This window comes from Debaryomyces hansenii (assembly GCF_000006445.2).
Source record: "Debaryomyces hansenii CBS767 chromosome C complete sequence".
NCBI classification, from domain to species: Eukaryota; Fungi; Ascomycota; class Pichiomycetes; order Serinales; family Debaryomycetaceae; genus Debaryomyces; species Debaryomyces hansenii.
Window position 1 is genome coordinate 923,763 of NC_006045.2, and position 21,636 is coordinate 945,398.

The following is a 21,636-nucleotide window of genomic DNA, read 5'->3' on the forward strand; positions in this document are numbered from 1 at the left end:
GCTCCTGTCATATATATTTGTAATAAATAGACCGGAGTATTCCTATCTATTTAATAATATGATCACAAATATCATTTCTAATCTCCTGTACATAATGCGATATCTTATTTACTACAAATAGCTAATGATAATTCAAATATATACATGGTTAGTAGAACATATTGTACTTACCGTCCGCGATAATGTAATAAAGCTAGGCAACACCTGCATCTTTAAGTTTTTTGTGACGTTCTTTTTCCATCTTTATTTTTTGGAGATCCTCTTCGGTTACTAAATGATGCGTATGATTGTCAGGACTGTGGAATGATCTCGTAGGACCTTCACCTTCGATTGTATGACAATGATCAATGGACAAATAAAACTCATCATTCACAACATCTTTCATAGTGTATCTTTGAAGTGGATCTACAATCAACATCTTTTGAATCAAATAACGAGCCTGCGTTGGTAAAAGACGAAGTAACCTGTCAGGACCCGTTGAATGCCTTCTATTGGCATCTGCGGAGGAAGAGACAGTTAAGGTATTATTCATATCATTTGCAAGCTCTTCTGTATCTGTGTCATTAGGATCAGTTATAAATGATTTGTATGACGGATCACTTACCTTAGGGATTTTCCAAGGAAATCTCTTCAAAATCATACAACAATACATAATTGCAATAGACCATACATCCACACCTCTCGCGTCGTAACCAAAATTACTTGGTTCTAAAACTTCCGGGGCCAAATATGGATCTGAGCCAACTACGCCTCTGGATCTTACTAACCTATGATTTTCGTCTAGGTCATCTTCAGAGGGGGTGTTATTAACTTTTTCCTTTCTAAATTGCACGGCCGAGCCAAAATCAATCAATTTTAGTATACCATCGTCAGTGACCACACAATTATCCAATTTCAAATCTCTATGAGCCAAACCATTCTCTTGGAAGTAAGCAACACCGTTAATAATTTGTTTAAAATAACATGAACATTCCTCACGAGTCATAAGTCCAGACATCACCAAATTGAAGAAATCATATGGACAATATTCCATGACAATGTAATATTCAACTGACGTCATCTCAGTTTCTTTAATCAACTCGATTGTATGGATCAAGTTTTCATGTTTCAAATGCTGTCCTATTTTAAATTCATTTTTGACTTTTACTTTGTAGTCATGTTCATTTTCATTCGGCAATTTAGATCTGAACTTCTTAACTGCAAATATTTCATTAGGGTCGGTCTTCGAAGTAACCAACTTAACTGATCCGCTTGCTCCCGTCCCCAATAGCTTTCCAACGTTCCCGTACTTCTTATACAAATCTGCCGAATGATGGGGCAAAATATTAGCATGTTTAGTTTTATGCTTACTATCTCCTGTGTCTGTGTTTTTGAGCTTTTTAAGGAATCTTTTCAATGATAAATGACTCAGATGACGACTATGACTCTTCGTCTTTTTGGGTATTTCCTTTTTTGCTTCGGGCAGTTGTTCAACCTTGCGACGCTGCATATGTGGTGGTATTCTTTCATCAGTCTTTGGCAGGCTACTATCATTGTTATTGAACGAGCCATTTGACGTATTAACGGTATTATCCCTTGATTGACTTCTCGAGCTCGCGGAATTCTCATACTCAGTTCCCTCATTGGAAAGGTCTCCCGCTTCACTTTGATAACTGTGTTCTGGTTTTTTATAGATTTGCTCCTGACTACCATTGTTAGGCATGCCACTGGGATTATACATATTGTTTTTTGTGACTGAATTGAGAGAGCTTGTAGAACTATTTTGCGATGATTGAAAAATGCCCCTAGAGCTCCTCCTTTTCAACAAAAATCTATGTGACAGTGGTGACGATGTCCTACTCTCATTACCTGCCCTACGATTTTCCTTATTCAATGAAGTTGAAGATGAAAACAATCCTCTTAATCCACTACGGTTCTTCTTAGAATCCACAGGATCCGAATCAAGCATATTCTATCGGAAATGAAAATTGTTCGAATAGGACGTAATTACTTAAATTCCTTCCAAATTATCCAGTTGTACCTACTTATCGGTCAATTCCGGTTATTAGAGAAGTCAACTTGAAATGTAGTCAAGATATACAACGGTTTACTCCTTTGTATACCTATGAGTAACATAAGGAAGACGGATTTTTGCTTGATCATTACTCACGTGATAATTTCAAGAAAGCCGTTCAAGATCCTCTACGGAACAGTGTACCCTTATGATAATAGGTAGGCATCTGTAGACAGAATAAGAACTATTACATATGAAGGCTATATCCTCGTTATAGATTTATATTATATAAAGTAAATTAAGAATTTGAATTTGAATTTGAATTATTCATGAATTTATCCCATACGCTGGATTTCCGCTTCTTGCTATCATCGGAATTACTGCTATTACCAGACAAAACGCTCGAACCAATAGCCTTCTTCTTTAATCCAGCAAGCAAGCCTTCAGCTTCTTCATTATCGTCTCGGTTATCAGCCAAGCCCGAAACTTGAGAGTTCTCTAAACTGTCCCCGAAACTATTCCTAAGATGTGAGTAATCGTTCTCTTCATCTACGTTTTCTATGATTGTCTTATGTACACCCTGTACATTAACCACCGATTCAATAATACCACCAGTCCTGTAAGACCTCGCTTCTTGGTACTCGGGTACTATGTTGTGAGAGTGCGACGAAGAGTAATCGTTGTGATAATGAACGTCGTAGCCCTCGCCATTATGCGAACCATGATGATGTTGGAAGTCATCAGGGTTTTGATCATGGCCATTCTGGTTCTTCTTACGGCCCATGATTTCCGACAAATCCGTCTCTTTCTCTTCTGGTAATAAGAACCTTTGGGCGCGATCATGATTGCCGATTTCATTCTGCGATTCGGCGCTGAGATTCTTCGCACTATTTAATGCACCCTCTTCTGTTGCATGGATTGCCCCATAGGACGTAGTGTTCTTTGGCGGTAATCTCTTTGGTGGTGGCATAACGGAGTTTTTAACCGACTCCATATCTGGTCTCTTAATTTTAACGAATGACTTATTGAGTTCTAGTGGATTTGAAGCAGGGTTCAAAGGTTTCCAGCCTTTGGTAGCATCAACCGGACCTATCTTTGGAGAATTTCCAGCACTGCCACTACCGTGGAACAATTTCTGTCTTGACGGAGAGGATGATACTTCTGCAAAAGAATCCTTCAAAGGAGTCAAGGCACTATCATCGAGGGAGTTTCTCTTAGATGCTGATGCTGATTTATGATACATATTGTTTAAGTAAGTGGTTAAGTTTCTCTTGGATAATGGGCCAGGTTGCGTCCTCTTGATATTCTTATTGATATCAATGTAGACATCAGATTCGTCGACAATTTCTTCACCGATCAATTCTTCAATGACATCTTCTAAAGTCAAGACACCAAGAGATCCAGTTGGCTCACCAGGGTTTTCACTAACCACGATCATATGCGATTTACCTTCTTGGAAGTAATTTAAAATGTTCAAACACGAAGTATCCCTTCCTGTTTCTGGTAGGGTAGCCAATGGAAATGAAGCCACTGGTAATGCGTCTTCGGGATCGTAACTAATTAACACTCTAACTAATAACATCCCAATAAAGTTCATAGGTTCATTTGGAAGATGAATTGGAATTCGAGAAAATCCAGCATTAAAGATTTCTTCAACAGTTTTCTCATCCAATATTGCGTCTGCACTCATAGTATAGACTCTATCCATAGGCGTCATAATATGTGCCACCGGCTTCTCTTTCAAGTCTAATACAGCACTAATAATTGTCACCTCATCTTGATTTAACCTTTCAACACCCATTGTTTTATGCAAAGTAACTAATGTTTTCAAACCAGACTTTTTGTATACGGTACCATGATCTTCACCTAAAATATGGTCCAAAAGTAACGCACAAGGATATGCAACTGGGTACATAACGTACATCAACATCAACACAAATGGTGAAAACATGGCCCCCACCTGTAATCCATATCTTACACATATGGATTGTGGAATAATTTCACCAAAAATAACAATAGATACAGTAGAGGTGATGACTGCAGGCCATCCACCTCCTAAACATCTGTCCAACACAATCGGTAACGTTTCGTTGGTAATGACGTTCGACAATAACAAAGTAACTAGCACCCAGTGCTTACCACGGCCAATCAACTTCAACACTTTACGTGCGTGGCTACGTTCCTGTGGCTCGCCACTTGTTGCAATAACCTTCAAGTAGACCTCATCTTGGCCCATCAAGCCCAACGTCAACCCTGCAAATACACCCCCTGCCAAAACAAGGAAAACAGAAGTGAATAGGTTCGTATAGAACAGCTCTGGTGTCATGATCATCGCTTCAGCAATATCATTATGCTCGATATCAACGTTTCTTGAAAAAATTGGCAAAGCCTTGACTAAATTTGGAAGTTGTGCAAATATAAATACTAATCTTGAGATGGCACTACCACCTGTTAATGAATTCGCATGATTACTTCGCGAAGGTAGCTTATTTTTCGACATATAGGCTTAATAATGTTGTTAATATCTATCTTTAATGTATTTCACTGACCGCAACCTTCTTTCTTGCGTCCTTATCGAATGATAAAGTACTTACGTTCAGAAAACTTCAGATTCTAAAACTATCGGGGTATTGTATCTTTAACTAAGATATATCAAATGTTCAGACAAAGTATAGTTTATATAAACTATTTGTTAACTTAGGAACAGGCGATATAGTAGCTGTTTCTCTTGAACAAATAAATAAATCCAGTATCTAATGTCGTGTGTAAACCGAAATTCAGGTTCTTCGGATGTATTTGGTCTTCCTTCTACAAGATTCTCTACATACTGCATTCTTATACCTCCGGTGGAACGTTTCTTGTGGGCCTTCAGCACTGCAGGTTACAGTGGAACGTGCAGCCAAGACCCACGAACGCCCGGCTTCTAATAAGCGATCACTCCAGGACCTAGTACGCCATATGTTGCTGCATGCCCACCCTACGGTATCAGGCAGCTTTTGAATATACCGGGATGCGAGTTAGTAACTAGAAATTAGATATGAGGAGGCGGCGAAAGAATACTTGGAACGAGCATGATATGTGGTTATTAGGACAGCTGCGCGAATGATTCCTTCTACAATAGAAAATAACTTTATACCCTACCAGCATGTATGATCATAACAATTTGCAATTTCATAGAAGATCGTAGTTATTGTGCTATATGGATACTAGTCGTAATCTACTAGAGTCTGTAGTATCAATTTCAGTATATATCCCAAGAGGTCGTGAATTTACAAACGACATATAAACATCAAGGCCAAACAATTATGCAAATAGTCATCAAGATGTCTCTCATTCGTATAAGCGTGACATGAATTTCAGCGTCCCATATAGTATCGGCACTAGGTGAAGGTTGGATGAAGTGATGATGAGTTGTAGTAGGAGAATAATTTATAAATGCTTACGTAATTAGTACCCGTTATTTTTCGCCAATTAAACAGACGATATTATACTGAAAAATCGATTCAGTACTTCATCTACAAACTAATAGTACATATACATAATGAGCAATCCATGGGCTAAAAGAGATGCTTGGAGGTACCAAGGGCAATTCAGCCGTTTTAACAGATTCAAGAATGCATTTCCAGGGTTCGGTATTGCATTAGGAGCTTTCACCCTCTACGTTGCTTACGAACAAATGTTTTTGAAAGATAAGCATCATGAAGAACACCACTAGGTATATTGATTCTGCTATGGGGTCGTTCAGTTGAAGAATCGGCGTTTCATGAATTCCTTTTGTGTATACTTATATTTTGATGGGTCAGGCCCGTTTTATGAATGCGTTCAATACGTCCAAATACATATTATTTTGCATAGGTTCAAAAGGAAATACTGTAGAACTTCTTAGTGTTGACGATAATTTATATTATGAAGTATCTTTCTGAGATTAATTTATGTTAACGAAAACTATGGAGTAGTAACTATATACAATTGTAGGGAAATGGTGACAGTTTAGGCCATTTAAGCATTGTCTTTGGTTTGAGCATTCGAATTCTCTTCGAGTGAAGCTTCAGAAACGTCAGAAGCATCGAAAACTGTCTCCCATATAGATTGTTTGCTTTCAACCACATCATCTGCACCCATTGAACCGTTAGCAGTTCTTCCGTCCTTGTTGGCATCTCTAACTTTAGTCTTTTCACCTGCAACCTTGGTCCATGCATCAATGTACTCTTGTTCTTTCTTAATACCCCAGTCTAAGTTGGTGGATGGGTAAATTGCACCGTACATACTGGATTCTTCTTTTGAAACGGTACTGCTCATTTCTTCTTCCATTCTTAATCTGTAGAATTCGAATCTTGCCTGGTCGTATGCCTCAAATAATGACATGGTCTTACCGGTTTTCTTCGAATCTTGCAATAACCACAAAGTTCTTTGGACAACGGATTCACCATCTAAGGGTTTGTATAATTGTAACATATGCGACCAATCACATTGGCTGGACTCATTACCTTCATTTTCAATCAATGTCTTTGGTCTGGAAAATTCCCAAGGATGTTGGTGGTAGAATACGTCTCTTAATTGATCTTCTAAAAATTCCAATTTGGGGACTCTGGAAATGCTATTATGCCTTTGTTGTCTATCGTATATATTGGAACGGGTCTTAAATAAGTCTCCACCCTTCTTCTTTTGAAACAATGACCTGCTAGGATCATTTTCTTGTGCTTGTGTGTCAAATTTTTTTGGTTTCTTCGTTAAGTCCATCATTGGTGGATGTGATCCAACAACATTGAACCATGCTGGTTTTTCCCTCAAAATTCCTGCTTTCAAGTAATGAGATGTTCGTTCTAAAACACCTGTCGCCTTTGTTTGAATCTTCATATTACTTGAACCTAATTACTATGCTATGTTTATGACTTCCATTCTTCATATTAAAGGTAGAAATTCGTCTCACTTTCTTGAAAAATTTTTGCTTATGTAATCTCTTTATATATCAAGTTTTATCAACTCTTACAATATACTGTTATCAAAGTAATAATTTACTGATGATTGCTAACAATGAAACGATGGTATGCTACGTCCAATGTATCTGTTAGTCGTGGTATTCTACATTCTGCGGTAGATAATTTGTGTAAACGGGCCTTAAAGTCTCAGACAAATGATTCGAGCTATCTACATGAGACGGTGAAATCTTTAATAAATAAATATCATGTTCCATTGGCAGAATATTTTGGCATAAACCTGGAACAATATAACAATATAAACGCCAAAGAAGAAATATGGCATAAATTAATGTCTATCGATAAAATATCTGCAGAGATACGGTCAAAGAGGCATGATCTACTTACTTTAAAAAATCATCAATACCGAGCTCCCCAGGTTCCATATAATAATTTCCTCAAAGCATTATACCCACATAGAAATAGAGGTTCTTTAAGTCTTATTTCTCCTGAGGAGGACACTTCTAACTTTGGCAGTAATGCGATTAAATACGAGCTGGTTAACCATAATTTGGTCTATAGGTATTACTGCGAATTGCCTCATCCTGCCCCATCATATATGAAACCAAACCATTTAGACGATTTCCTTAGTCGCTTTTTCTATAGGAGAGATTTTATTAAGCCCAACTCATTTTCCTCGTCATATGCAAGGTCTGCAAGTCTGATGTATAGTACATATAATGAAATGTTGGAACAAAGAGCAGAGCATGTTGCAATGTGTACAAAAATTCTCAATGACATGAAGGAATCTGAACTACCATTATCTATACAAGAACAAAACCATTTTCTCTTCATGAGCTTTTTCAAGGATCGAGCAGATATTATCGAGAAAGTTGAAAATTCCGTCAAACAGTTAGCGGAAACTGATGGTCAAGATTCATACCCATTACCTGATAACAACAAGTTTGATTGGAATATATATCAACTGATAAAACACCAGTTCAAGGATGAAACCTCAAAATTAAATATTGGTACCTATAATACTCTATTGTTTATTGCCATGAGACACAATAGACATGATGTGGTGACTGATATTCTTCAAGACTTGGGCTTGAAAGATATACTTAATCATGAGAAGCATATTATGAATGAAATGAATACCACACCAAATCGTGAAACACTTGAACTCTTACTTGATTATTTTTCGTCTCAAGCATATAAAGAAATGTCGGAGAATCAAAACTCAATACTAGCATTTTCAAAGATTGTAAACTATTTGGCAGATTCAACTCATATCACATTAGATGTCAGAACCATAAATAAAGTTATAAAAGGCCTAACAAATATGAGAAATATTGAAGAAGCTGAACTTTTAGTTTCAAAGTTATTTTTTGATCCGCTGTTCGAAGACACAGAAAAGACATTATTTGAAAAATCAAACCCAGAATTGGATTTGTATAAGGCTTTAACATCGGATGATAAACAATTGTATAAGAAGTTATTGAGGCTGTACGATGCTTTGAGGGAAATATTATTATCGCAGAATATCAATGACGATTTAGAGCCTTACAAGCTAATGCCAAATGAAGGTTCGTTTCGCCCATTAATTAATTCTTATTGTTCACCCAATAATGACGAAACCTCCTTTCAGAAATCAGTCTATATAATGAATGTTCTTGAGAATCAATATGGATTGCCTATAACTACCAGAATATTTTATGCATTGTTTTCCAAATTCATTGAAATTAACAAGTATAGTTCCCGTCACTCGGCAGATTGGAATTTGGAAGGACTAAATCATATTACAGTAAAGCTAATAAATGCACACGATCGGTCATATGGGTTCAATCAAGATGCCATTATGAGAAATAAACTAGATGAGTTGGTCCTTTCAGCTCAATTAAAGTCATTCGTAGATAAAACTATAGATGGAAAGAAATTGGGACATATTCCGAAAGATAGAGGTAACTTTGTTAAGCTTTCAGATACCATAGTCCATCAAGTATTTCGGGCTTATGTTTCAGTACTTAATAATGATACAACTTTAACTTTATCGCAGAAGAAAGAATTTACAGGCACCATTGAGTTACTAAGAAAAGATTTATTGAATGATATAAAAAGTATAAGAGGCTCACATCCATCGCCTAAGGGTGTTCCAAAGCTGATGGTTTACATTAATGATGAAATCAGCTACCTAAAGAAAGGATTTATAATCGATTTAATAGATCTGACGTATTCCATATGATACACATGTACATAGATGAGCATTATAATACACAGAAAGCTATGAGCTTCCGAATTCTCTTATACCATCGCCTCTTTTTCTTTCCCCATTTGAAGATTTTTATAGAATTCTCTTTTTTGATCCTCAACGGCCGCTTCGTTTTCTTCCTTTATAAGTTCATCAATGTCGTAATCGTAATTATTAGGGTCGGTGTCTATGTCTAATCTTTCCTTGTTTCTCCTTCTCAAAGAAGAATCTTGCTGCAACCTAATTTTCAATGGAATATCGCTAGACGTTACATGGGCTTTCTCCCTGAGCTTCGAAACGCTAACCCTGAATGAATGTGATTCTTGTCCTTGTTCTCTCAAGGATGCCTCTTCATCCGGTGGGATATAACCCTGGTAACTGTTCAAGTAATTGTCTTTATTGTTCTGCTGGACCTTTTCCTTGGGTTTCCTTTCATATTCATATTTAGCTAAACCTGATGAATATGGCAAGTATATTAAAAATGCAATAATCACTATAGCAAATATGATAATGGTTCCAATCATAGTTCAGTGTTATATTGTAACTAATGTAGTACATAAAGTGGTTGAAAAATTTAGCTTATGGCCCGAATATTATTGACCCGTGAAATTGTGGCAGATTTCATAATTAAGCCTCAGTAGTATAATATAGCCAATCTAATTACAGTGAAAGTAATATATATCCACATTACGTATATTCAAATACTTTATTTGCGATTTAAGCTCTACGTTATAGTTGACAGAATGTTTAGACAGGTATTGAAAGTTTCCCATAGAAGAGTTGTACCCTCTATTGCTCGTACAACCAGACTTGTTCCCGTCTTACGCAGGCCAAGTCCTAATTTGTGTATCTCCACCAGATCATATGCTTTTTCCACCGAAGGAGAAGCTTTTGATGATAAGGTGGATTCCTTATCGTTAGGACAATATAATAATATTTCCAATGAATACTTGGAAACGTTAGCTGATGAGTTAGAAATGTTATCAGAAGATTATCCTCAGATTGACTGTGAATTAACGCAAGGTGTCATGACCTTATCAGTGCCACCAAACGGCACTTACGTTATTAACAAACAGCCACCAAACAAGCAAATTTGGTTGAGCAGTCCAATAAGTGGACCTAAAAGGTACGATTTGATAGGTGGTAAATGGATCACGTTGAGAGATGGGTCTGCTTTGACAACCCTCCTAGAAGAAGAAATATCAGTTGCATTAGAAGGGGCATTCCACTTCGAGGGCATTGAAAACTAAGTTCTTTGTGCATAGTCTTTGTTACTATTTGATCCTGACCATCTCATCCGACCCTCTGGTGGAACTTTGTAAATATGTTGATGGATGTTAATAATGGACTTGCATAGTGCACATACGTACTGGCTATATAGTCTTAATAGTTATAAAGAGCGTCTATCTGTATAGAAATTTGATATATATTGAAACACAGTAAAATGCTAGTGTAATTAACGGTACTTTTCAATTCGAGTATATTATTCTACAACATGGACATTTTGGTTAAAATTCAGACTTGATTTCATTCTGGTCTGATCGTCTAACTATCGGGGCTTATGTCTTTCTAACGAGATTCAGGCCATATTATAATCTATAGATTTCATGATTTTGAATATTTGTGGTTGCAGACGTTTTTTTTCTGAGAGCACATCTCTAAAATTGAGATTCGTTTGTACGGAAGAAGGCTACTTTTATAATATAATATTCATAGATTGTCCATATCTTCCTTATTTGCCTTCTACTATCTACTGGTAATCATACTAGAAATCCATCAAAAAATAGTATCGAGGAAAAAGGTTGGTATCGTTTGCAAAAGTAATTCTATCAACACTGGCTCGCATGCATAACTATCATAACTATGGCACCTAATATACGATTAAAAGGACCCAAATCATCAGGAAGTAAAGTGACTTTTTCGACTGAGTGTCATATTTATAATGGGCAACAAATTCAAAAGTTCAATTTACTGATACGGCTTCCGTCACAAGTACTCGGTTCGTTAGCTTATCCATTTACTAATCAGAAAGAAACTGGTGGCACCAAGAACCAACCCAAAACCAATACTGATGAGAATATAAAGCATGAAGATGAGAACAGTAATAGTGATAGTGATCTCTCTTCGTTAGATTGGGAATTAAATAAGGCACTTTCATCGTCGAATACCATTCCCTCGAGCGAGATAACATACAAGGCCGCATCTACGAGTCAAGGAACACAAGACATAACTAAAAATGATACAAAAGAGGCGGACGATAGGTCTGAGGGTTATCGAACAATACCCAAGAATCTTATATCGATAATAAAGAAAGAGCTCGGGGACTTGGAAGACACGGACGATGATTTGGGTATGATCGAAAAGATGGTGTTTACGTTGAAAGACCCCCTATCTGCCAGCAAGATTGGTTTACCGGTGAAATCAAACTTGTGCCAGCATTTCGAATGTTTTGATTTCGAAAATTTTTGCATTTTTAATAAGATCCCTACGGGGGTGAAAAACTTGATCAAAAAGGATCTAGCGAAACGAAATTTGGACTTGAAAAAATCCGAAAAGCTGTCCAAGTTGAACCAGCCTGGCCATGTCAAGTTCGACGGCCACGCTACCAACACCAATGCGTCGTTCATACATTTCCCGTCATTTTCCCCGTCCATAAAAAGCTACAAGCACCAGTTTGCTCAACCCAAAGTCCCCGCCTACAAATGCCCCGTCTGCAATGTCAGCTTTGCATTAAACCAGTTGTATATTAGTGACGTATTCAATTTTTTCGTCAAAACGACCCCCAAGCATATCGACCGTATTGAGCTTATGGACATGGTCAAGTACAAAATAATCGACGATTCCAAAGCCAATTGGGCCAACACCAAGTCCCACGTCTCACATGAGCCTGAAGAACTTGTAATACTATCTGACGACGACGACGATGACGACTCTACTGCTGCACAACACGCTATCCACAATGACGAACACACCCAAGTCGATCCCCAAATCCCAGAATCCACCGATGATGTCTTCAACGATGGCTTGGATAACGAATTATTGCGTTTATCCAATCTACACGAGCATGCAACAGATAGCTACAAGGGGAGAGGCAGTTGGGAGGATCCTGTAACTTTAGATTAGTATGTATATATCTTCTAATGTATATCTACATTCATAGTCTCACGTGAATGTTTAATACTCGAACAAAGACGGCTGGAACAGGTTCATTGTTCTCTAACAATTGGAATTCCCATATTTCGCTTCTCGTGACTTCAATTTTTCACTTACGTTGCGGTTCCTGAATATCAAAAAAATCCATGGGTTTGGTACCATGAAAGCAATAATATAATCTCTTCAATAATTGAAGTAATTTAGACAATTAGCAGATAATCTATTTCAGAAAGTTCAATTAATTCAATATGGACGCTCAAAATGGGGGATCCGCAAATGTAAGTGAGATCAATTGCAATTATTTATTGTTTACTTGTGGATTTGATGAACCATACTAACTAAACAAAACAGCCAGATGAAATGCTTCAGCCTCCAGAACAGGTTGAAGTTGAACAACCTGCACCAAAAAAAGATGAGGACATACAACGGGATGTAGAGAAAAGGACTGAAGCCAAGATGGGAAAAACTTCAGAGGTTACTACTACGACCATCGATTTGACGCCGAGTGAAGATTTGGATCTTTCAAATATCACGGATAAGCCTCCACCAAGACAATCAGTTGAACCTACTTACAGAGGGTGGAAAGAAGTTGGTACTTATGAAGAACAAGATGCTTTGACGGAGGAAGATGAGGCAACCGATTTGTTAGCGCACAGTTCGTTTTTTGATACGTACTTGCCGGCTGCTGCATATGGTGACTGGTACCACAATGTTGCATTTTTGATACTTGGTGGTACCTTGTCGTGGATTGTGGGATGGTTCAGATTCACGCTTGCGCCTGTTTTCTTCATCATGGTTGTTTTTGCAATTTTGTATCGTAGTTCTATTAAGAAATATAGAACGCTCTTGAGAGAAGAAGCGCAAAGAGAGTTTTCGATCAAATCAATTGAGGATGATTATGAAACCTTGGACTGGCTTAACGTCTTTATGGAAAAATTCTGGTACTTTTTGGAACCATCTGTTTCCCAAATTGTCTGCGAACAAGTTAATCCAATTTTGGCGTCGTCGCCTGCGCCAGCTTTTATTAAGTCTTTATGGCTTGATAGTTTCACAGCTGGTACCAAACCTCCACGTATTGATTGTGTTAAGACTTTGCCAGGTACTGATAGTGATGTTGTTGTCATGGATTGGGGCTGTTCGTTTACTCCTAACGCGTTAGCTGATGCTAACAATAAACAATTAAAGAATAGAGTCAATCAAAAAGTTATTGTTAAAGCTAATTTATTTGGTATTGATATTCCAGTGGCTGTTTCTGATGTTTCATTTAAGGTGTTCCTTAGAGTAAGATTAAGAATGATGTCTTCGTTTCCTCACGTTGAAACCGCTAATGTTTCTTTATTAGAGGTACCACAGTTTGACTTCAACTGTAAGCCTTTCGGTGACAGTATCTTCAATTGGGAAGTTTTAGCCATGCCAGGCTTATTGCCATTTATCCATCAGATGATTAAGAAGTATGCTGGTCCTATGGTTTTTTCTCCATTATCATTCCAATTAAATGTTCAACAGTTGTTAGCTGGTAATGGGTTAGATTCTGCTATTGGTATTTTAGCCATTTCAGCTCATTCTGCTAGAGGATTAAAGGGCTTCAATTATCTTGGTAATACTTTAGATCCATACTTAACATTTGGATTCCAAAAGAAAGTGTTGGCCCAGACCTCAGTTAAGGATAACACATCCAGACCTGTATGGGACGAAACGGTTTATATTCCAGTTAAGTCTCTCTCAGAACCTTTATCTATTGCAGTTATTGACTTTAACGATATTAGAAAGGATAAGCAAGTTGGTACTATCCAATTTGATTTAGAAGCTTTGCGTGAGAACCCTGAACAACCTAATCTTTCAGGTGCTTTCGTTAGGAATAACAAGCCTGTTGGTGAATTACAATTCGGTATGCACTTCATGCCTACACTCGAACCTGAACAACAAGCCGATGGTGCAATTGTTCCACCTCCTGACTTGAATACTGGTATTGCAAGAATTGAAGTTTCTGGTGCAAGACATTTGAAGACTAAAGAAAAGGCTGCATCTACTTACGTTGAATTGTACTATAATAAGGACTTGTTGGTTACGACTCCTGTTGCAAAGAAAACTAACGATCCAGCATGGAATGCATCCTATGAAAAGATTGTTGATAACCGTGCTAAGTCTAAGATCAAGGTTGTCGTGAAGAATGATAAATCTAAGAAGACTTTAGGAAATGTTTTCATTACATTGAATGAACTTATTGACGCAACGCAAGTTCAAGAGTCATGGTTCCCATTATCGAATGGGGGTGAAGTTCATATTCTGGCATCTTGGAAGTCTGTTGCTTTGACAGGTGCTAGTGGGGCTGGTGGTTACACTCCTCCAAAGGGTGTTGTCAGAATTAGTATTGACAGAGCTGAAGATATACGTAACTTAGAAAGAATTGGTAAGGTTGATCCATACGCTAGGGTCATGGTTAATGGTTTCCAAAGATGTAGAACAGCTGCTGCTGATTCCACATTGAATCCAACTTGGAATGAAATTCATTACGTTACTGTTTCGTCTGCAAATCAGAAATTGACTCTCGAGGTCATGGATGTTGAATCTCGTTCTCCTGATCGTACTTTGGGATCTTTCGATGTTAAATTGAATGAAATTGTCAGTAAAAATGAAAAGGGTGAATACATCGAATATGTTGATAATGAAAAGAGAGAATCTAAATTAATTCATAAAAAAGGTCCTAAGGGCACTCTTACTTACTCCTTATCTTTCTACCCAACCTTACCTGTAATGTCTTTAGAGGATATTAAGGAGGAGGAAGCGGATGCTGAAGAAGCTAGAAAAGAAGCTGAAGAAAAGGCCGCTAAGAGTGCTGGTGAGGATGAAAAGACTAAGGTTGAAGAAGCAGACGTGGAAGAAAAGAATGCCGATGACAGCGAGTCCGATAATAGAGAAGACGAAGAAGAAGAAAGTATTAGGGCCTCGAAGTTAAGATTATCTCTAGACGAGTTAGTTGAATATAAGAGCGGTGTCTTCATCTATGAGGTTATTGAAGGGAATGTTAACAAAGATGGCATTTACTTGCAAATCTTTTTCGACAATCATGGCTACCACGATTACCGTACTCAAAAATTACTTAGGAAAGACAAGCAGATTGGTACTACTGGTGATGTCGTTATTAAGGAATTAGATGAGTCTCAAGCTTATTTCAGATTAACTAAAAATAAGGAGGACAATAGGGCCGAAAAGGTACTTGCGGAACTTAATATCCCTACTTTGGAATTGTTAAAGAACGCATATAATGCGCCATACACTGTTAATGTTGATGGTGCTTCAAGCGGCTCTTTCAAGATTCAATGTTCTTGGATTCCAGTTATATACCAAACTGCAATTCCACCACAAGATTCTCATAACAACTCAGGTGTTGTTAGCATTGAGGTCTCCAATGCCGAGAATTTGATTTCGGCCGATAGAAACGGTAAGTCAGACCCATACGTCGCCTTATACTTGAACACTGATAAAGATAGTTTCTTCAAGACTAAGAAGATCAAGAGAACCCTCGAGCCAGTCTGGAAAGAAACCGGTAGTACTAAGGTCGCTAATATGTACGATTCCGTCGTCAAGGTTGTTTGTAATGATTGGGATATTGGTCCTGAAAAGGATGATCTCTTGGGTGTTGGCTACATCAACTTATCCGAAATCTACGAAAACAATGGCGAGACTACCGAATTTACATGTCCTTTGACTACCGAAGAAGGTGGTGATGGTGGTACTGTTTACCTTAAGGGTTCTTTCAGACCAGAATTTGTGTTGAATGTTTTTTCATCTGATTCTTCGAACATCGGTGACGCCTTTGGCACCGTTGGTAAAGGTGTAGGTGGTGTTGGTAAAGGCCTTGGTAAGGGTGTAGGTGGTGTCGGAAAGGGTGTCGGAAAGGGTGTTGGTGGTGTCGGTAAAGTCTTCAAGAAAGGGTTACATTTAGGTAAATCTGAAGATGCTTAAACCGCTTAGATATCTTTTATTTCATTGACTATATTTATTTCGATTAGTTAGTATGTTTTTTTATGTATTTATTGTAATTCTAAACTTTTTTACTTCTTACTGTAAAAGGAAGTCTATCTTTCACGTGATCATTCGATTTTTTTTTTTTTCTGTGCAAAATTTAACAGTAGAGATCCAGAGATGAGCTTTTGGATAGGAATAGTTGTAGCTTAACAGAAGCACTGATTTAATTAAGCAAGGAATACACCCGCCATGGATATCTCTAAGCCTGTTGGTTCTGAAATTACATCTGTTGATTTCGGTGTATTGTCTGCCGATGAAATCAGAAGACTATCAGCAAAACAAATTACCAATCCAACAGTTTTTGATAACTTGGGACACCCAATTAGCAGTGGTCTTTATGATTTAGCATTAGGTGCATTTCTTAGAAACTTATGTACTACGTGTGGATTAGATGAGAAGTTCTGTCCTGGACATCAAGGACATATTGAATTGCCAGTACCAGTTTATAATCCTTTATTCTTCAATCAACTATACATATTCTTAAGATCGAGTTGTCTCTATTGTCACAATTTCAGATACAACTCATTGGAAGTACATCGCTATGAATGTAAGTTACGTTTAATTCAATACGGATTGTTGCTCGAATGTATTGAATTAGATAACATGTTAATGAAGGGAGCCGAAAATAATGATGATGATGACGACGATGAAGATGGTTCGTCATCTAAGAATGCGGATCCAAGAGCTAAAAAGGAATTGCGTGAACGTCGTGAATTGTTTGTCGACACCGCTATTGCTAAGGCCATTAGCGAAGGTAGAAGTAGTCAATTTGGTGTCATTACTGCTTCCGTTGGTGAAGAAAGAAAGGCTACAATCCATGAATTCTATAAAAAGTTATTGAGTAGACCAAAATGTGATAATTGTGGTATGTACTCTGCAACTTTCAGAAAAGATGGTTTCACCAAGATCTTCGAGAACGCATTAAAGGATAAGCAAGTTACCAACAATAGAGTTAAAGGTTTGAAGCGTCCTGATGTATTAAAAACCGGTTCTTCTGCTAATAACGATAGTAATCAAACCAATGAAAACATTCCAAGCATCAAGCATAAGGGAGGATCTAAATATGTTTTGTCAACAGAAATCAGAAACATTTTAAGATCGGTTTTCCAAAAAGAGCAACGAATTATTCAAAAGCTTTTTCACTCTAGACCTCATCACAATGAACATGTGACTTCTGATGTTTTCTTCATTCAAGCATTAATTGTTCCTCCAACTAGATTCAGATTGCCTTCTAAATTAGGAGATGAAATTCATGAAAACTCCCAGAATGAATTATTATCAAACATTTTGAAGACATCCTTGTTGATTAGAGATTTAAACGATCAAATTTCCAGCTTACAAAAAGGAAAGTTGTCTATTGATGAAAGAAAAATTATTTTCAACAGGTTGATGAATTCCTTCGTTACCGTTCAAAATGATGTTAACGCTTTTATTGACTCTAGTAAAAATCAAAATGCTCCAGCAGGAAAGATTCCAAACCCTGGTATTAAGCAAGCATTGGAAAAGAAAGAAGGTTTATTCAGAAAGCATATGATGGGTAAGAGAGTTAATTACGCTGCTCGTTCAGTTATTTCTCCTGATCCAATGTTAGAAACCAATGAGATTGGTGTTCCTCCTGTTTTTGCTAAGAAATTGACTTACCCAGAACCTGTCACTTCATATAATGCATCAGAATTAAGACAAGCTGTCATCAATGGTCCAGATAAATGGCCAGGTGCGATTCAAATTCAAAATGAGGATGGCTCCTTAATTTCTTTGATTGGTATGACCTTAGAACAACGTAAGACTTTGGCTAATCAATTATTGACCCCTTCTAATGGTGAGACAGTTATTAATAAGAAAGTTTACAGGCATATTAAGAACAAGGACGTTGTTATCATGAACCGTCAACCTACTTTACATAAAGCTTCTATGATGGGTCATAAAGTCAGAGTATTGCCAGGTGAGAAAACATTACGTTTACATTATGCAAACACTGGTGCTTATAATGCTGATTTCGATGGTGATGAAATGAACATGCATTTCCCACAAAACGAAAATGCAAAGGCGGAAGCATTGAACTTAGCTAACACGGATTCCCAATATTTAACACCAACTTCAGGATCCCCCTTAAGAGGTTTAATTCAAGATCACATTTCGGCTGGTGTCTGGTTGACAAGCAAAGATGCTTTCTTTACAAGAGAGACTTATCAACAATTAATTTACGGCTGTATTCGTCCAGAAGATGGACATACAACAAATAGTAGAATAATTACTGTTCCACCAACAATTTTCAAGCCTCAACCATTATGGACTGGTAAACAAGTCATTACAACCATTCTTTTAAATATTAAACCAGATAATGTTCCAGGTGTTAACTTGAGGTCTAAAAATAAGATTAAGAATGAATACTGGGGCGAAGGTTCTACCGAAAATGAAGTTATCTTCAAGAATGGTGAATTATTGTGTGGTATCTTAGATAAATCGCAATATGGTGCCTCTCAATTTGGTATCGTTCACTCATTGCACGAAGTTTACGGACCAACTGTTGCCGGAAAAGCATTATCTGTTTTGGGTAGATTATTTACCAACTATATTATGATGACGGCGTTCACTTGTGGTATGGACGATTTGCGTTTGACTTCCGATGGTAACAAATGGAGACGCGATATTTTAAAGCAATCTGTTGATATTGGTAGAGCTACTGCTGCAGAAGTTACTAATTTGGAAAAGGATACAGCTAATAATGACAAGGAATTATTAAGACGTCTTGAAGAAATTTTACGTGATGATAATAAGTTAGGTATTTTAGATGCCGTGACACAATCTAAGGTCAATACCATTACATCTCAGGTTGTTTCTAAGTGTGTTCCAGGTGGTACCATGAAGCGTTTTCCATACAATTCTATGCAAGCTATGGCTTTGTCGGGTGCAAAAGGTTCAAATGTTAATGTTTCCCAAATTATGTGTTTATTGGGTCAGCAAGCTTTAGAAGGTAGAAGAGTCCCAGTTATGGTTTCTGGTAAAACATTACCATCCTTCAAACCATTTGAGACTGATGCAAGAGCAGGTGGTTATATTAAGGGACGTTTCTATTCTGGTATCAGACCTCAAGAATATTACTTCCATTGTATGGCAGGGCGTGAAGGTTTAATTGATACTGCTGTTAAAACTTCTAGATCTGGTTACTTACAACGTTGTTTAACAAAACAATTAGAAGGTGTCCATGTCAGTTACGATAACTCTGTCAGAGATGGTGATGGAACTTTGATTCAATTCTTGTACGGTGGTGATGCTATTGATACTACCAAGCAATCACATATGAATGAATTTAAATTCTGTATGGAAAATTATGATGCTTTATTAGCCAAATATAATCCTGGTGAATTTTCAAATCATTTAGATACCGAACTGGCATTACTGTACGCTAAGAAGGTTCGTAAGAATATGAAAAAGCAAAAGAAATTCCCACACTATGAGCAAACTAACAAGTATGATCCAGTGTTATCTGTTTATAATCCATCTAAATATTTGGGAGCTGTTTCCGAAACTTTCCAAGACAAATTAGATGATTTCGTAAGTGAAAATCCATCATTATTTTCATCTAAGGATAAGAAGAGTGATTCTCCTTCATTGAGTGAAAAGAAATTCCGTGCTTTGATGCAATTGAAGTATATGAGATCAGTAATTAACCCAGGTGAATCTGTTGGTATTATTGCTTCTCAATCTATCGGTGAACCATCGACTCAAATGACCTTAAATACCTTCCATTTTGCAGGTCACGGTGCTGCTAATGTCACATTAGGTATTCCACGTATGAGAGAAATTATCATGACTGCGTCTGCTGCTATAAAAACTCCTCAGATGACATTACCAATATTAGATGATGTTACTGATTCACAAGCAGACTCGTTTTGTAAATCTGCCGCTAAGGTTGTATTGTCTGAATTTATTGATAAGATTTTAGTTACTGAAAGTACTGGTTCTTCAGGATCTGGTGACAGTTCAAGATCTTATACAATCAACATGAGATTCTATTCACGTAAAGAGTATGAACAAGAATATGATATCACCCAACAACACTTAGAAACTGTTGTTACCGATAAGTTCTTGGACGCATTAGAAGCTCAAGTTGTTAAGGAAGTTAAGAAGCAACGTAAGCCAGACGCCTTACCTACAGTTGGTGCAGCCGTACCAAAGTCTCAGACTGATTTAGCTATCAGCAGCGGTACTAGTATACCAACTGAAAATGAAGACGGATCGGCTTCAGATGAAAAACATTCTAACAGTAAGCAAGCGGTTTCATATGAAGAACCTGATGATGACGAAATTGAAACCATGAAAAAGGCCGAAGAAACATCTGATGAAGACATGGAAGATTCTTCTTCGTCTGATGATTCATCTGATGAAGAATCCGATGAAGAAATGAAGCCAGAAGAAGTAACCAGAAGAGAACCAAAGACTTTGTCAAGAAGCGCTAAAGATCGTCAATCTGAAGTTATATCGTCACATAACTTAATAAGTAAATTCAACTTTGATGATGACAATGGTGAATGGTGTGAATTCAAGTTGGACTTGTCTGGGGACTCTCAGAAATTATTGATGGTTAATATTGTTGAAGAAATTTGTCGTAAGGTTGTTGTTAGAGAAATTTCAAGAATCGGTCGTTGTCTTCATCCGCAACCAGAAGTAGGTGGAAAGCGTATATTGACCACTGAAGGTGTTAATTTCCAAGCCATGTGGGACCAAGATGATTTCATTAACGTCAATAGTATATCCTCGAATGATATTGCTGCTGTCTTGCGCACATACGGTGTTGAAGCTGCTAGAAATACTATTGTCAATGAAGTCCAGAATGTTTTCGACAGATATGCTATTGCCGTTTCATCTCGTCATCTTGATTTAATTGGTGATATGATGACGAGAGAAGGTACTTACTTAGCGTTTAATAGACAAGGTATTGATTCTTCAACATCTGCATTTATGAAAATGTCATATGAAACCACTTGTCAATTCTTAACCAAGGCGGTCTTGGATGGTGAAAGAGAAGACTTAGAAAGTCCAAGTGCAAGAATTGTTATGGGTAAATTATCAAACGTTGGTACTGGGTCGTTCGATGTTTTAGCCCGTATGCCAAAATGTTAAAATAGATTATGTATATATATATATTGTTTCCAATTGCATATTATTAATAAGATTATTCGTAGTGACATTAAAAGGGAGAATGTCTTATTGACAGTTATTACGTGAAGATTCAACTATAGATTACTCGCTACTCTTGATACAAACCATAAGTTTAGTTATACCTTTTTAAA

At 37.3% G+C, this 21,636-nt stretch overlaps 10 protein-coding genes across 10 annotated transcripts; 6 read left to right on the forward strand and 4 right to left on the reverse strand. All coding sequences in view use genetic code 12, as the record gives it.

Annotated features, from left to right (window-relative positions):
- Positions 1-193: 193 nt before the first annotated feature.
- On the reverse strand, positions 194-1,948 carry DEHA2C10472g (DEHA2C10472p; the record flags this gene model as incomplete). Its single annotated transcript, XM_458138.1, has 1 exon — positions 194-1,948. The coding sequence occupies one exon, from the start codon at positions 1,946-1,948 to the stop codon at positions 194-196; it is 1,755 nt and encodes a 584-aa protein (XP_458138.2).
- A 343-nt stretch (positions 1,949-2,291) lies between these two features.
- DEHA2C10494g (DEHA2C10494p) lies at positions 2,292-4,493 on the reverse strand (the record flags this gene model as incomplete). Its single annotated transcript, XM_458139.1, has 1 exon — positions 2,292-4,493. One exon carries the CDS (start codon positions 4,491-4,493, stop codon positions 2,292-2,294), a length of 2,202 nt encoding a protein of 733 aa, XP_458139.2.
- Positions 4,494-5,534: 1,041 nt separating this feature from the next.
- DEHA2C10516g (DEHA2C10516p) lies at positions 5,535-5,708 on the forward strand (the record flags this gene model as incomplete). Its single annotated transcript, XM_458140.1, has 1 exon — positions 5,535-5,708. The coding sequence occupies one exon, from the start codon at positions 5,535-5,537 to the stop codon at positions 5,706-5,708; it is 174 nt and encodes a 57-aa protein (XP_458140.1).
- A 284-nt stretch (positions 5,709-5,992) lies between these two features.
- DEHA2C10538g (DEHA2C10538p) lies at positions 5,993-6,850 on the reverse strand (the record flags this gene model as incomplete). Its single annotated transcript, XM_458141.1, has 1 exon — positions 5,993-6,850. One exon carries the CDS (start codon positions 6,848-6,850, stop codon positions 5,993-5,995), a length of 858 nt encoding a protein of 285 aa, XP_458141.1.
- A 177-nt stretch (positions 6,851-7,027) lies between these two features.
- Positions 7,028-9,154, forward strand: DEHA2C10560g (DEHA2C10560p; the record flags this gene model as incomplete). Its single annotated transcript, XM_458142.1, has 1 exon — positions 7,028-9,154. The coding sequence occupies one exon, from the start codon at positions 7,028-7,030 to the stop codon at positions 9,152-9,154; it is 2,127 nt and encodes a 708-aa protein (XP_458142.2).
- A 59-nt stretch (positions 9,155-9,213) lies between these two features.
- Positions 9,214-9,684, reverse strand: DEHA2C10582g (DEHA2C10582p; the record flags this gene model as incomplete). Its single annotated transcript, XM_458143.1, has 1 exon — positions 9,214-9,684. One exon carries the CDS (start codon positions 9,682-9,684, stop codon positions 9,214-9,216), a length of 471 nt encoding a protein of 156 aa, XP_458143.1.
- A 219-nt stretch (positions 9,685-9,903) lies between these two features.
- DEHA2C10604g (DEHA2C10604p) lies at positions 9,904-10,410 on the forward strand (the record flags this gene model as incomplete). The annotated part of the gene is made up of 1 exon (XM_458144.1): positions 9,904-10,410. The coding sequence occupies one exon, from the start codon at positions 9,904-9,906 to the stop codon at positions 10,408-10,410; it is 507 nt and encodes a 168-aa protein (XP_458144.1).
- A 613-nt stretch (positions 10,411-11,023) lies between these two features.
- DEHA2C10626g (DEHA2C10626p) lies at positions 11,024-12,283 on the forward strand (the record flags this gene model as incomplete). Its single annotated transcript, XM_458145.1, has 1 exon — positions 11,024-12,283. The coding sequence occupies one exon, from the start codon at positions 11,024-11,026 to the stop codon at positions 12,281-12,283; it is 1,260 nt and encodes a 419-aa protein (XP_458145.2).
- A 278-nt stretch (positions 12,284-12,561) lies between these two features.
- On the forward strand, positions 12,562-16,279 carry DEHA2C10648g (DEHA2C10648p; the record flags this gene model as incomplete). The annotated part of the gene is made up of 2 exons (XM_458146.2): positions 12,562-12,591; positions 12,665-16,279. 2 exons carry the CDS (start codon positions 12,562-12,564, stop codon positions 16,277-16,279), a joined length of 3,645 nt encoding a protein of 1,214 aa, XP_458146.2.
- Positions 16,280-16,531: 252 nt separating this feature from the next.
- Positions 16,532-21,466, forward strand: DEHA2C10670g (DEHA2C10670p; the record flags this gene model as incomplete). The annotated part of the gene is made up of 1 exon (XM_002770148.1): positions 16,532-21,466. The coding sequence occupies one exon, from the start codon at positions 16,532-16,534 to the stop codon at positions 21,464-21,466; it is 4,935 nt and encodes a 1,644-aa protein (XP_002770194.1).
- Positions 21,467-21,636: the final 170 nt, after the last annotated feature.